At 37.3% G+C, this 15,074-nt stretch overlaps 1 protein-coding gene across 12 annotated transcripts in view; it reads right to left on the reverse strand.

Annotated features, from left to right (window-relative positions):
• Positions 1 to 15,074, reverse strand: part of MCF2 (MCF.2 cell line derived transforming sequence) — a 117,268-nt gene that overhangs the window by 12,032 nt on the left and 90,162 nt on the right. For 11 of the 12 annotated variants that reach the window (XR_011434964.1, XR_011434963.1, XR_011434965.1 and 8 more), the window contains 7 exons: positions 13,365 to 13,457; positions 12,433 to 12,558; positions 11,539 to 11,760; positions 5,679 to 5,771; positions 4,494 to 4,572; positions 3,874 to 3,940; positions 1,673 to 1,782 (listed from right to left, as the gene is read on the reverse strand). Coding sequence is in view for 9 of the 12 variants with exons in the window: in XM_023633414.2 (XP_023489182.2) it covers positions 1,673 to 1,782; positions 3,874 to 3,940; positions 4,494 to 4,572; positions 5,679 to 5,771; positions 11,539 to 11,760; positions 12,433 to 12,558; positions 13,365 to 13,457 (790 nt within the window). In the remaining 3 variants the exon portion in view is untranslated. Of the gene's footprint in view, positions 1 to 1,672; positions 1,783 to 3,869; positions 3,941 to 4,493; positions 4,573 to 5,678; positions 5,772 to 11,538; positions 11,761 to 12,432; positions 12,559 to 13,364; positions 13,458 to 15,074 lie in introns of those variants that run through there. The other variant, XM_023633420.2, reaches the window with a different exon arrangement.

Consider the following 15,074-nt stretch of genomic DNA (forward strand, 5'->3'; position numbering starts at 1 on the left):
AAGAAAAACTAACTATAATACTCAAGGCTGTAACCTTCAATGGTCCAAGAATCATGTCTTTCTATAACAAAACCTCCAATTAGATTGAACTATTTTAGAATTTCTGATATTTCAGAAAGAGCCTGGAATGTCATATACTTCTTTTACTTTTTAGGGTGGTTTCAAGTTGGTGTTAGTGGGAGAGTTATTACAAATAACAATAAGTTAAATAACATTCCAGAGAACATTTACTCCTTCTTACAGAAAATCACTTCTTCCCCCAATTTTTCTATAGCATTTTTACTGGTCCCACTCAAATAACACCTATAACATCCTACCTGGTAATAGTACTATTTTTGACTTGTCTTATCTCTCTTATTAGGCAGAGAACATGTGTTATACATTGTATGCCTCATAAGAGACTTGCATGTAAGAGGTGCTTAATTAATAAAATATATTGAACTGATATGAATTAAGCAATCTAATGTATGCAGAGAATTAACAGAATCTCATCTTGGCCACACTTCAACTATTCATGTAACCTTGAAAAAGTCATGTCAACCTTCTCTGAGTTGGTTTCCTCATTTGTCAAATGAAGGCATTGGTACTAGGCTCTCTCCTGATTGCTCAGGGGACCACAGCATGGATGACCTGAGGGAAGTGATCTTTAAATAGATAACTGAAAGTTGAGCAAGGTTGTCATAACTTGTTTCTCCTCAACAGTAGAGAACTGTTCCAGATTATGGATCATCATACTTAAGTATTAACTATCAGGCACTCTGTTAGGCATTTCTCCTGGAAAGTCTATGCTACTGATTCCAGAGTTGCTCAGGTGACCCTGCCCAGTGCTTCTACAGCACCTTGTACTTCCCTAACACTCATCACATTTAATTTTAATTGCTTATGTATTTTATTTTTATTGCAGTAACATTGGATTATAACATTATGTAACTTTCAGGTGTACATCATAATGTATTTCGAATTCTGTGTAGATTACATCATGTTCACCACCCAAAGACTAATTACAATCCATAACTGCTTCTTGAATTATCTTTCTACTCTTCCAGCTTTGTGAGGATGGCAGTTGAGTGTATCTTAATTAGACTGTCTGCCCAGAGCTTTGCACACTTCCTGGCACACAGGCTGTGTTATATTTATCAAATTAAACATATTGTTTGAAATCTGTTTAAATGACACAATTTGCAAAAGAAAAATAAATATTCCAGCTGTAAACAACCCTTCTCTATTCACTAAATCTACGATGAATGAAGTGTGCATTCCTTGAAGCCAGTATATGTGTTTTATTCATCTCTGTATCCTTTGTAGCAGGAGTTCCCAAACTCGAGTGTGCGTCGGAAAGAATCACATGGAGAACTTGTTAAATCACACATGGCTGGGTCTCACTCCCTGAGTTTCTGATTCAGAAGGTCCGGGGCAGAGCCAAAGAATTTGCCTTCCTTACAAGTTCTCAGGTGATGCTAACGCTACTGGTCCAGGGACCACTTTGACAACCACTACTCTGCAGTGCCCACCAGAGTCTCTTGCACATGCAAGACATAAGAGCCTTCTAAAAATGGGTTAACTTTGTTTTCTTTACACAAAGATAATAGACAGGTAGATTTTTCAAATTAACAATGGGAGAGAAATAATTGCACAGCCATGAACCTTACTTTCGGATGACAATTACACATACCTGTATTTGCTTCTGCCTGAACCGATGCCATTGCCTCACCAACCTCCACCACACTGCTGGGGTGTTCTGACTCAGTTTCCTCAGCGCCTATGAAAGCTCTCCGTTGCCTTCTGAAATAGTAAATATGTAAAAATAAGTGAGCTTTTGTACAGTCTGAGAGTAACAGGAAATTAAAAATGGTATTTCTTCCACTGATACCATGTGTTAAGAACATGCTCTGAGGGGCTGGCCCCGTGGCCGAGTGGTTAAGTTTGCGCGCTCCGCTGCAGGCGGCCCAGTGTTTCGTCAGTTCGAATCCTGGGCGCAGACATGGCACTGCTCATCAAACCACGCTGAGGCAGCGCCCCACATGCCACAGCTAGAAGGACCCACAACTAAGAATATACAACTATGTACCGAGGGGCTTTGGGGAGAAAAAGGAAAAAAATAAAATCTTTAAAAAAAAAAAACCACATGCTCTGAGAATCTATTCAAACAGAGCTGACTCCCTCCTTATTTAAGCCTGTGTGATAACAGTTCATAATATACAAAAGCTTAACTCCTAGGATCCAAGCCAGCAGGGTCTCTGTTTAATATTCAAGGAAAAAACGATTCCTTTCTGGATGCAGGGCAGATACATTGTTGAAAATCTCTGTTGCATATTGTACACTTGAAATTCGCTAAGAGGTAGAACTTAAGTGTTCTCACCACACACATGAAAGAGGAAACTACGTGAGGTAATGGATATGCTAATTAGCTTGACTGTCGCGAATCCTTCATAATGTGTACATATATCAAATCATCAAGTCACACTCTTTAAAAATATACAATCTTAATTGTCAACTATAACTCAATTAAGTTGGAAAAATATAAACAAAAAAAATCTCTGTTGCTCTTTGAACTTTTAACCTTAATGAATTAGGGAAGGTTTGTATAAATGATGATGAAACCTTAATCTGATTAATACTGTTGAGCTGCATCAGCTACTATGAAGTCAATTACTGCATGAAATCTAAAGACATTACTTCCATAATATATGACAAAACATTAAGTATTGTGACTCCTATAAGATAAAGACTTCCACTGTGACTTTCAAATGGTTCTCCTAAGGCCCCAAATGAACCAACACACTTTGCACCTGATTTTACCTACCTCTGAAAGATGATGTGTAACAAAGAGAAAAGGGGTATTTTTAATAAGTCATTCAATGATCCCTACATCATGGAGATGCTGCATGGTGAATTTCCGTGCCAAGGCTTTGGAATCAGTGTGGGGATTCTTTCTGAATATATGCAGCTGTTCTATGGAAACACCACCTGTTAGGATTTCTAGAGCCAGAATACAAAGACCTCATCTCTACACCAGCAGTGCTATCATTTAGGAACACTATCTTCCTCAAAGACTTCATGGTTGTATCCAGGCAAAGCTCCCTCCCAGGACCCATACCTCCTCTCTAACTATGTAGAATGAGAGGTCAAGTCACCAGCAAGTGGTCTCTATCAAGGGACCACAAAGTTGTGGGTCAGTAGCAGCCGCCAGTCCTTCAGCATTCTTACAACTCTCTTTCTCCAATGAGATCGAAGGTGACCAAAAATATTTTGAAGAGAAAGCCATGAATGCAGCCACTTTTACTGTAAGCCTACATGCATCTCCCCCCAGGAAATACTGAGAACAAAGCACTTTTAGTCACGTTTAAAAATGAGCCCAGAGCCAGCCCTGACGGCCTAGTGATTTAAATTCAGCATGCTCCACTTCAGCGGCCTGTCAGTCATCTGTCAGCAGCCATGTGGTGGCAGCAGCTCACACAGAAGAACTAGAAGGACCTACAACTAGAATATACAACTATGTACTGGGGCTTTGGGGAGGAAGTGAAAAAAGAGAGAGGAAGATTGACAACAGATGTTAGCTCGGGGCGAAACTTTCCCAGCAAAAAAAGAGAGAACTACTTAGATTAGATGGTGAAAATCAGGGTATCATTAAAAAAAAATAGCCTACACTATGGTATTATTTTTAATGCCAAGAACAATAAGATAACTATTAAGGAATATCAGGTTCCAAGTATAAGGATAGAACTGAGAAAAGGATGTGTTCCTGGAATTTGATGAGTTCTTGCTAACAGGGCGGGTAGTTTTGGTCTGAGAGACTTTAATTACATTGTTTCATGTTACACATGGAAAACAGAAGATTACAGGAGTGATATTTCTTAAAGAATAATCACTTACTCATTGTTCTGCTGTGAAGAAAGCTGATCCTGTTCTGTTAACTGATTATGTTGCTCTCGCCTTTTAACTGTGAAATAAGACAAAGTTTATATAAGCATAATTCAGAAGCTTCCTTGAAGACCAATGACTTTCACATGCAGACACTGCACACATACACCCCCATTCGCACTAGAGTTAACCTTCACAGACTTGAAATAACCAGAGGGAAGGCCAGTCTTAATTTGGAATATGGAAAAGGACTGAACCATGTAATATTTGATTTAAGAAATTCAAGTTTATAATAGAACCACTCCCACGCCAACATTACCAAGCACTGATTACTCGAGGTCCTAAGCAGAGTTGCCTCATGGGAAGGACTCAGAATTAACACAGTTTGCAATATTATTTCACAATTTCTTCTCAAGCACTAAAGTTCATTTTCCAGTGTAAAGTTCATTCTCCAAAGTAGTTTAAACAACCCCCCGCAATCTTGATCTCCTACTAAATTAGTTTAACAAATCTTTCATTATACATAGTATAAAGTAAATATCAGCCCCATTCCCTGTAAAAATTATCACAAAATCTGAGTAGATGAGCTGTTACAGTACTTCTTGCTCTGAAGAATGCATACTTGAATTTACCTGTCATAAGTTCCTGTTGCTTCAACAAAATACTTCTTATTTCTTTTAACCATGTCATCTTCACATCTAAATTTGGAGCCTAAAGATTTTTTAAAAAAGAGGAAAGAGACGCATGCTTCCTTTTAAAAAGGACACTTTATAATAAAACAAATATAATTAAGTATATCAAACATGGTCTACAACCTGAACCACCATATTCAAACTTGTGATTCTTAAAACTTCTAAGAAACAAATAATTAGCCATCAGATTAGATCAAATAACAGTCAAAATCATTTTGAAATTGTCCTTAAGTAATAAGACTCAGAGAAAATGTGAAATATAATCTCACTTAGTTTTTCTTCGTAGGAGGGTTCTTCTAAAAATATAAATGTTTTTATGTTTAATTTTGGTAAAATAAGACAAGTTCTACTGTTTCTGAAAAAATCTGTTGCAGAGTAATCTTGATAACTGATGACAGCATGAAAGCTTCCTTAAATATCCTCCCATTACTTACAAGATAAGTTTGTAAAAGAAAGCAAGAAGTCATATATTTAAACCAAACCAAGAAAATGTACTTTTATGAATTATAATCACCTAGCACAGAATTAAAACAAAGAAAAAACACTGAACTCTTCCAGCAGATAACAGCACATTCACCTGTCACAAATCATGACAGAAATGCTTACTGAAATGACAACATCCTCTTGATATGTTCTCATTCCTCTCCCCTTCCCTTAAACAGGATGGACATTACAGCACATCTGGCCAGGGCTCTACCATATTCTTTAGAGACAACAATCAAATCTGAACTGTCACATCCCTTTGTCTCATAATCAGGCACTCTCTGAATGCTGAGCACAAGAGGAACTCAGCACTGTTATGAATCTATAACTCTAGAAATTTGATGGGGACAGAGAAGCATCTGCCAAGTTATTGGCTATCAACTATAGTTGATAAGTCTCCTACTGTAGCTGGGAAACCTTAAGCCCTAGAAAGCACCACAGGCATATCTGAAGTTAAAGAATACATGTGCTACTGAAAAATGTTTAACTACATCACAAAGAGTAATTAAATAATATTTAAGTGACCAACATGAAAGGAATGAGAACTTTTGTAATGTAACCAAAATGATTTTTGTTTGCAAATTCAGACTTTCGTATCTTAATGCAGGTTATGGTTTCGACAATAATTTTTAAATGACTAACCTGGACAATATAAACTTCTTCCTTCCCGGCATACCAGATTTCAAACTTGCGGTTATCGCCTTTCACATATTCAGTGATTCCAACTTCATCCATCTATAAAATTTAAAATCAAAAATCAAAATCATTTAAAATTTAAAATCAAAATTTAAAATATAAAATCAAAATTTTCATGAGCATTTAATTTGGAATATGAAATTACATTAAATCTACCCACATCATAGTGTAATTGAAACAGAATTTCTCATTTGGGCAAAATATACATTTTATATTCTAAGAATATGAAATGATAAATACAACCATACACCTGAGTATTTAAATGTTTTCATTGAACTATGCCCTTCTAGTACAGATTACATGCTCCATGCCAGCGATTGAAACAAATGTTATAAATCTAAACATCCAAGTAGTCCATCTAAGATTGAATTCTGTTATAAATTGTACACTATTAAAACAAATTATTGTGTCAAACACAGAAGTAAAACATTAGTGAAAATAATTAGAATTAAACATTAGTGAAAAACATCATCCAAAATTAATTTAAATGGTTATTTTTAATAATCATTTGCCAGATAAATTAATCTGACAGATTATTACTTATCTCTATAGAAGCCCTACAAGTTGTAAACATCCACTTTATGGGGCGGGGGAGAACCAGCCAGTTACACAAGGATCCCCTCTATTTCCACCAATCTCTCAGCTTCTCTAGAAAACAAATAATCTGTCACGGGAGGTGATGTCTTCTTGTAGCCAGTGAAACTTTTATATGCAATATCTCTTCCTTATCGCAGTTTTTCTTCTCCTTCCTATGATTGTGCAAAGCAAAAACTCTTCCATTTTCTTTCATCCTGTGCTGCTAATAGGCTGGTTAATTCCATTTTGAGCAATTTCACTCCCTTGTACACACAGTCTCTTTTAGTCCCCTTGTGCCTTCTCTTTTCTTTCAATCCCTGCCTAATTATCTAGTGGAATATCTCACTCTCTGTTCCATTTACAAGCCCCCAAAATGACCCTAATTAGAGCTGATAAGCATGAAAAGTAGTGCTTGTGAGATCCCCATACCAAGGAAAAGAAAAGGGATTATGCTTAGAAATGAAATGTGACATACTAATGAAAGAGCCTGTGACATCTACCCTGAATGCAGTCAGAAGTTACTTTCAGATCTCCAAAAATATCTTTATATTCCTACTCAACCACTCTAACTTACTTTTGCTCAAAGATCGGGATTTAAGATAAATAATAATCTCATATTCAATCTCTATTTACATTGATTTTGTTTCAATACATGGTTTTGTGTTAAAAGCATGATAACATTGAAAGCACATGAGCTTTGGCGTCCAAAAGGCCTGTGTTGGATTTCCATCTCTACCACTTACTAGCTATGTGTCTTGGTGCAAGTTGCTTAAGATTTCTCAACTTCAGTTTCCTCAACTACAAAATGGGAAGCTTACCTATTTCATAGAATTGATATAGGATTAAAGAGCATGCATTAAATGCTTAGAGCAGATAATCAGCTTTTGTTAAGTGTGAGTTTGCTTTCCAAACTTTCCCTTCTTTGAATTGTAATAGTTTTGTTATTTTTCATTGCACACATATAGCACATCGTTATAGATTAAATGAGCCTTTTGAAGTTACTCTGGAAATCTAATCATTATATCTATCAGACAATATTGTTCTCAGTTCCAAACAATTCACTTACAAATGATCCACTGGAATACAATCCATTTGTAATTTGTGGATTGTATATATTTTCTCAAATAACAAAATATAAAGGTTTTATTGAAAGGTTTCTAATCTACTTACTAAACGCTCACTATATCATGAAAATTTACTCAGTTTTAGAATCTAGAGGTAGAATTAAAGGTCTAACTATATGAGTATAACTATATGAGTAATTATATAATATACTATATAATAATATTTAGATTAAATAGTGAGGCTGATTCTATAGTTTCGCCCTGTGATCCCTGCTGTATCCTTCATGTTTTCATTGATGATTTCTGGCAGCTATGAATACATTTTCTTTATTATAAAGCATTTTATCTGAAGACATCTTGCTGTGTTAGGTGTTCAGGCCCTCAACTTTTAACCTCATTTTCTGTCTTCAGGGTAGTGTGAAGATGTCAACTACCTTGTTCCAAGTCATCCAGTGGGTCAAGAACTCTGGGATTATAACCAATAACTACCAATCTTAAGATTTGTATTCATGCCTCTGGGATAGTTTAATTACTTCTTGGGTTAGTATTATTAAAAAATTTATCTTGAATCACATTAACAAAAAATGTAGCTAGGCTGAAGAGCTATGAAGCAGTTAGAAGGAAGACACTGGGTATAAAACAGTAACATGGCTGTATCTTGAAACAGTTTCAGAGATCAAAAAAAAGGAAAAAAATGAGAATTATAACACAATAAAATTTATGTAAGTTAAAACTAGATGTACACAGAACATTAGTATATATTTAACAAGAACACACAAACTGAAGGATATACATCAAATGAATTAGAATGGTTGCTACAGGGGAAGAGAGGCGATCAAGCATGGAGAATGGGGATAAGAAGGAATGAGTGAAGGAATGAAAGAATGAACGAACAAGAACAAGGCCTTCCATCATGGTGCAGTGATTAAGAGCATGGACTCTGGAGCCATCTGCCTGTTTTGAATCTGCGCTGTACCACTTACTAGCTATGTGCTCCTGAACAAATTACTCGTCTCTCTGGAACTTGGCTTTCCTATCTTCAAAATGGGAATAATGAGTTAATAATAGTTCCCACTTCATAGAAAATTGCTATGTGAATTAAATGAGTTGACATTGCTATTTGTAAAATCTTAGTTCCTAGCACATAGTAAGCACTAGTGTATGTTAAATTTAAAAAAATAGATGATAATAATAAGTGCATGAACTGAGGGATATGAAGAACTCAAATCTGTCCATATGACTAACTGTGACCTTAGGGCCTTTCGTTTACATAGAAGTGGCCAACTTAAAATATAGCACACAATCATTAGAAAGTGCATTGGCAGGCTGTGGAAACCCAGTTTGACATGATGAAGTCAAGGTAAGAGTCCATGGACAGTGAGAGAGGAGTTGCTCAGCAATAGAGAGCATCTGCATTGATCCTCTCTACCGGGGGAACACTGAAATGAGTAAACCAAATTGTTATGTAACACACTGACTAGTAATGCTAACAATTATTTAATCCTGGAATCTCATGACAGGTAAGTAAGAGGGAGTAAGCATAGTGAGGCTTAAGAAATAGCCTAACTTGCATCTTTCTCTGCCAGTGGCATTACCATTTTCCTAGTAATCCCGGTCTAAATCCCTGCAGGCATCACTGACCAATCTCTTTTATTCAGGATCCTAGACAATTACTGGGAAGCCAAAGAAAAATCGGACTGGTTTTTTTCCTTCAAATGTCAGCTATTATTTATTTCCTGTATCTAGTAAGTCAACAAGTCTGGGTGCCTACCTTCCATGGAAATGTTTCTTGCACCTATCCCACCCTCTGTTTCCATGGTAACCATTGTTAGTTTGAGTTCTCATGACTTCATTACTACACCCCAGTCCCTCCTTACTCTAACGTACTCTCGAAATATTCTGTTGGTGCGCCCATCACTGCGACAACTTAAAGGCAAAATAGAAAATCAATACAAACCAAAAATACGACATTAGGTATTACCTAGGTCAACCCCACAAATAAAAAGTGAACCAAATGAATTTGGGTCCAATACACCAATGAAGGTAGAACCCTCCCCAAGGAATCGGTAGACAGACAGCAAGCGATCTGAGCCCTGGCTGAGATCACTTAACAAATTCTTAGTTCTCAAACAACGTTTGTTAGAGACATAAAAGACCCTTGGAGATTTTGAGGGCTTGAAGGTAGGCTGCTAACATCAAAGGAGCAACTGGGCACTTGCTATGAAAACAGCAAGAGTTTTAAAGAAGTTGTGATGCTGCTGTAGACTCAGAAGTGAAGCAAGGAAGGTCGACAGTAGGAAGAAATCAGAGACCCGATCCTGGGTAGGAACCTTGTTAGGAGCAGCTTGGGGCTGCTGACCCTTTGGGAGGAATCAAAAGCAGGGCCCGCGTATCTGGCGGCTTCCTAACACAAACACCTCAGGCCTATCTCAGCACACACGGCCTGACTCTACCACCGCTGCTCAAAGTTCCCTCACTTCTCCAATACACTCGTGTTGACAACTAGGAAAGAACATGCTCATGAAAGATGACCAAATTGATAGTGGGTGGGGAATTAAGGGTGATAATTTTCTCTATTTCCCAAATTTTCTATAACAAATGCTATACTGCTTTTACGACTTAAAACTTGAAAGATAAAATTAATTAGGTGTTAAAAAAATCGAATTCACCAATTACAGACTCATGTAAATTGGAAGTTCCTCTTGTCAAATGTCAAAACCAGCTGGGAGTATCACTGGATTGCCAGTGACTTCCTCAAACAATACTGCTCACATTTTAATACCAAACTAGCATTAGGATGGAATGGCAGTTTGGGTTATAGGAGAGAAGAAAATAATTTCAAAGGATAGGACAGGACAGATGTGGGCAGGATTCGGCTATTGGTGGCTTGGACACACAGGAAGGGAGGTGCTAGGGGACAGAGGAGGGATACAAAAAGGAAGGTGGGGATACGCTAAACAGCAAAGTTATCTTTTTTAAATTTCATTGAGAAAAATGAAGAGACTCTTTCCTCCTTGTCTCTCCTGTACAATAAACGCTCCTTGCCACCACAAGCAAAACTCTACCCAAATAAAAATTAGACTGTTGGTGGTGAGCACGATGCAGTCTATATAGAAACTGATATATAATAATGTACACCTCAAATTACACAATGTTATAAACCAATGTGATCTCAATAAAATAATTTTTTTTAAAAACTCCAACCAGTACCACTGTTAAGAGAGTGCTCACAGGGGAGCCTGGGTCACTTCCTATAATTTCAAACTGTGTTCTGCAGGACACTAGGGAGCCCCCCTGGGGACTGCCTAGGATTAGAGTGTGAGAAGAAAGGATGGAGGCAAAGCTCCCACCCTCACTCTCATTTCAGGCAGAGAAGTTCCGCTTTACCTGACTTCTATATAAGACTTTTATTTAAAATCTCATGGGTGGGAGTGGGTGAATTGGGTGAAGGGGGTCAAAGGGTACAAACTTCCAGTTATAAAATAAATTAGTCCTAGAGATGTAATGTATAGTACGGTGACTATAGTTAATAATGCTGTATTGCATATTTGAAAGTTGCTAAGAGAGTAGATCTTTTTTTTTTTTGAGGAAGACTAGCCCCGAGCCAACAACTGCCAATCCTCCTCTCTTTGCTGAGGAAGACCAGCCCCAAGTCAACAGCCATGCCCATCCTCCTCCACTCTATACGTGGGACGCCTACCACAGCATGGCTTTTGCCAAGCGGTGCCACGTCCACACCCAGGATCCGAATCGGTGAACCCCGGGCTGCCAAGAAGTGGCACGTGTGAACCCAACCTCTGCGCCACTGGGCCGGCCCCCTGAGAGTAGATCTTAAAAGTTCTCATCACAAGAAGAAAAATTTTTTAACTGTATATTGATGAATATTAACTAGACTTATTGTGGCGATCATTTTACAATATATACAAATATCGAATCATTATGTTGTACACTTGAAACTAATATAATGTTATATGTCAATTATACCTCAACTCAACAAAGAAAGATTTCAGTGAGGCAGTTTAGCATATGGTCAAAAAAAAGATTTCATTTAAACAAAGGGATGTACAACTAAAGTATAAAACCCACTCATTTGAACTGAGAAAGTATACAAAGTTGAATACATATATATGAAAGAATATTACATTACACAATTCAAATTGTCTTACTTTCAAACAGTGCTTAAAACTGTACGACGGGTATCTATCAGAGCCTTCTCCACTTTCAACACGCCGTTTACAAAAAACAATGGCTTTTTCGTACAAGAAAAGGTGTCGCTGCATTGGTTTGAATCTAGCAAAATCCTTCATTTTTGTAGCACCTTTCTTGTGTCCAGTCCAAACGCTGAAGGCACCTTGCGTTATCATCTTGCCCAGCTCATTTAAGTTTCCCTAGAATGGGAAATCAAAACCCGTTAGTACAAGGCAGAGCTACATTCAGATCTCTGACATCAACATCAGAGTGTTTAGCTCTACCTACTAAAACCCTGAAGCATAATTTATACAGTTTTTAAAATTTTGTTCATCAGAACTTTTTATATTAAAACATGCCACGTGTCACATAGGTACCAAATTACTGTGGGAGTGGCAGATGAAGAAACCTCCTTTTCCCTGGCTTCATGTCTCCACGTGGAGGTATTTCAGTCAGGGTAACGCTCCCCATCTCTTCCTCAATCCTGATTGGCGAATGACATCCCTGGGTCCAAGTTTCCCCACTGGGGGGAGCTAACTCTAAAGATTTGATCTTTTTCTATCCTGAACCAGGACAAGGAGCAGTTCTGGGACAACATGTCTCCTTTAAAGACCCAAACATTCCTTTAAGCGGGACCTCCCAAAGTCTGGACTTGGGGGTAGGCTGTTAGGGACAGGAGAAATGTTGCAAATCCATTTGGCTGCTGATCTGAAGCCAATTCTCCACTTAGCATTATCAGCAATAACACTGACATTTGGATCTCCACTTGTCTGCCTCTTACTTCTTATTTCTCAATTGGTTCCAGGAGAGGAAGAAAGGGATGTTAACATGCTTACTCCCTAAAACTGCAACAACCATTAAAATCCACTTACAATATAGCCGTTTATTGCAATCTGATGCATGGAGTCGTTAACTGACTTCAGTAAATCCAGCATGGTGTCAAGCGCCTCCTTTAATTGTTTAGATCCTTCACAGTCTTTGCTATATTTTAACAGCTCCTGTAATTAGAAGGCAAGAATTAAACTTAATATTAGGCAGATATTAATAGCTGAAGAATATGAATAAATTTTTGGCTTTCAAGGAGGAATCCAAAGATAATGTCAGTTTTTTGAGTAATTTCTTTCAAATGCTATTTTGTCACATTAATACTATATTTAATAACAATGTCAAAATTGGGGAAGAAATGGAATATTGACTGAACAGTCTAAAGTGAGGGCATTCAATGGCTTTGGGCTGGAGAACAATAGCTGTTAGGACACACCAGAGGTTAGTTTTTAAAGCAGTTACACATTTTTTTGATCCTCTATGTACAACAGTTTGTTTTATTCACATACCATAGAACATTGTAAAACTACATTGTAAAACAAGCTACGTTGCAATTATACTTAACACAACATTTTAGTAATCCTTTCACACTACATGAGGGGTATGCTATCTTCATTTTTCACTGAGAAGGCTCATATGAAATATAATCTCAAAACTATAAAAAATATTTGCTTAGTTCTTCTTAACAATAGTAAAGTCCTGCAGTAAATGTTATACATACATCAGCGTAACTGCTATGGATAACTAAACAGCTAAAAGGACTCTAGACATTCTCAGCTTTACATCTATGCCTCTGGTACTTGCATAGCCACAGCGAACCGAAGGAGCACACGGCACTGATTCTACTGCTAAATCCAGCTTGCCCAGTCATTGGGCACACCTATTGCTCGTGTTTCCTAGTCAGCTACCTCCTTTTTAATGGCCTTGCCACATCTGACCCAAAGAAGTAAAGAAAGAAACAAACGCTTCATATAATTACCTTCAAGAGTAACTGATATTTAGTGATTCGTTGCACTGGTTTGAGTAAATAGGAATCCAGACCAAGTCTGTGTTTTAATTTTCTTTGACATTCCTGTCATTAAAATACAATTATCAATACATTTAAATTAAGACATATACCTGTGAAAATGCCAAGTGTTCACTGATTAGACCCAATGCATGCAGGTTTCTTACATCTCAATAAGAATTTACCAGAAAAATAGCTGTTACACATGGTATGGAAATATAAGAGGCAGCATATCTGTACAACCACAGTATACATTATTTCAAGAATTTGAGAGGTAGAAAATTAAAAAATTTCAGACTAAAAAGCTTTTACATATAAATTCACATTGATGTGGAATGTTTAAAAGGTGAGAAAGCAATGAATGCCTATAGATGAACATGACAAAAGTTCTTAAATATGTCCAAGGAAAGTAACATAAGGCTCAGTTACACAGGCCAAGACCCAGAAAAGAAATAGATTGTAACAAAAAAAAAAAAAGGTTGTACTGAATATAAATCAGACTGGGTATGAGAAAAGTTTTTTTAATATCACAAGAAAAATACAGCCCTCATCAACTGGTGCTATATTTCACTTGATTATTGGCTCACTGCCACTATAAATACAAGGGTCATGACTTTGGGTCCTGGGAACATTGTAGGGTCCATAATTAGGGCAAGATGGGGCTGATTAGGATGAAATGTGCATATAGGAAGTGCAGAAGAGAAAGGGAGTAGGAGAGGATATACTCATGTTAAGATCCAGGATCCTCCTCTTGATATGGATAAAATCCAATATACAATCTAATGCAAATAATCATCAGCTTACAGTTAAAGATGGTGGACTGATACATCCATCTGGCTCTCCTCACTCATGAAAATCAACTAAAATGATGGAAAAGTTATTTTTGCAAGGCAAAACCCAGAAGTACAAAGATGGGAGAGGAAAAAATACTGACAAAATTTGGAAACTGGAAACCACACTGACAAGTCGTAAGCAACTGAGCACACTCGAGAAAAGTGAATTTCAAGTTGGCAGACGGAAAATCCAAGGAACAACTCAATTTATGTTATAGAACACCTTTCCCCGCTCCATAAAGAATTACCGACATCAAGTACCTCTGAAGGGGGGTGATGAGGGTGGGGTTTGAGGAAAGATGGTTGTCGAAAGCCTGAAAAAGTAATCAGCTACTAACAAGTGTTGGTGAGGGTCTGGACCAATCAGTACCCTCAGACACCATTGGCAGGAATGTAAAACAGCGCCACAATTTTGGAAAACAATCCTATAGTCCTTTGAAAAGTGAAACAGAGTCATTATATGACCCAACAATTTCACACCCAGGTATATGGCCAAGAGAGAGGAAAATATATGTCCACACAAAAACTTGTACGCTAAGAGGTGGAAACAACTCAAATATCCATCAACTGATGAACAGGTAAATAAAATGCAGAACATCCATACAATGGAATATTATTCTGCCACAAAATGGAACGAAGTACTTGATACATGCTACAACATGCATGAACATTGAAAACATTATCCTAAGTGAAATCAAGTGTTAGGGTAGAATAAAGACATTTGCAAACATGCAAGTTTCTCAGAAACATTTACCTACAATGTGCGCTTTCTCAGTAACACTACTGGATGATGTGTTCCACCAAACAAGTGAGTAAAAGAAGCAAGGGAAAGATATGGCATCTAGGAAAC

This window comes from Equus caballus, chromosome X (assembly GCF_041296265.1).
Source record: "Equus caballus isolate H_3958 breed thoroughbred chromosome X, TB-T2T, whole genome shotgun sequence".
NCBI classification, from domain to species: Eukaryota; Metazoa; Chordata; class Mammalia; order Perissodactyla; family Equidae; genus Equus; species Equus caballus.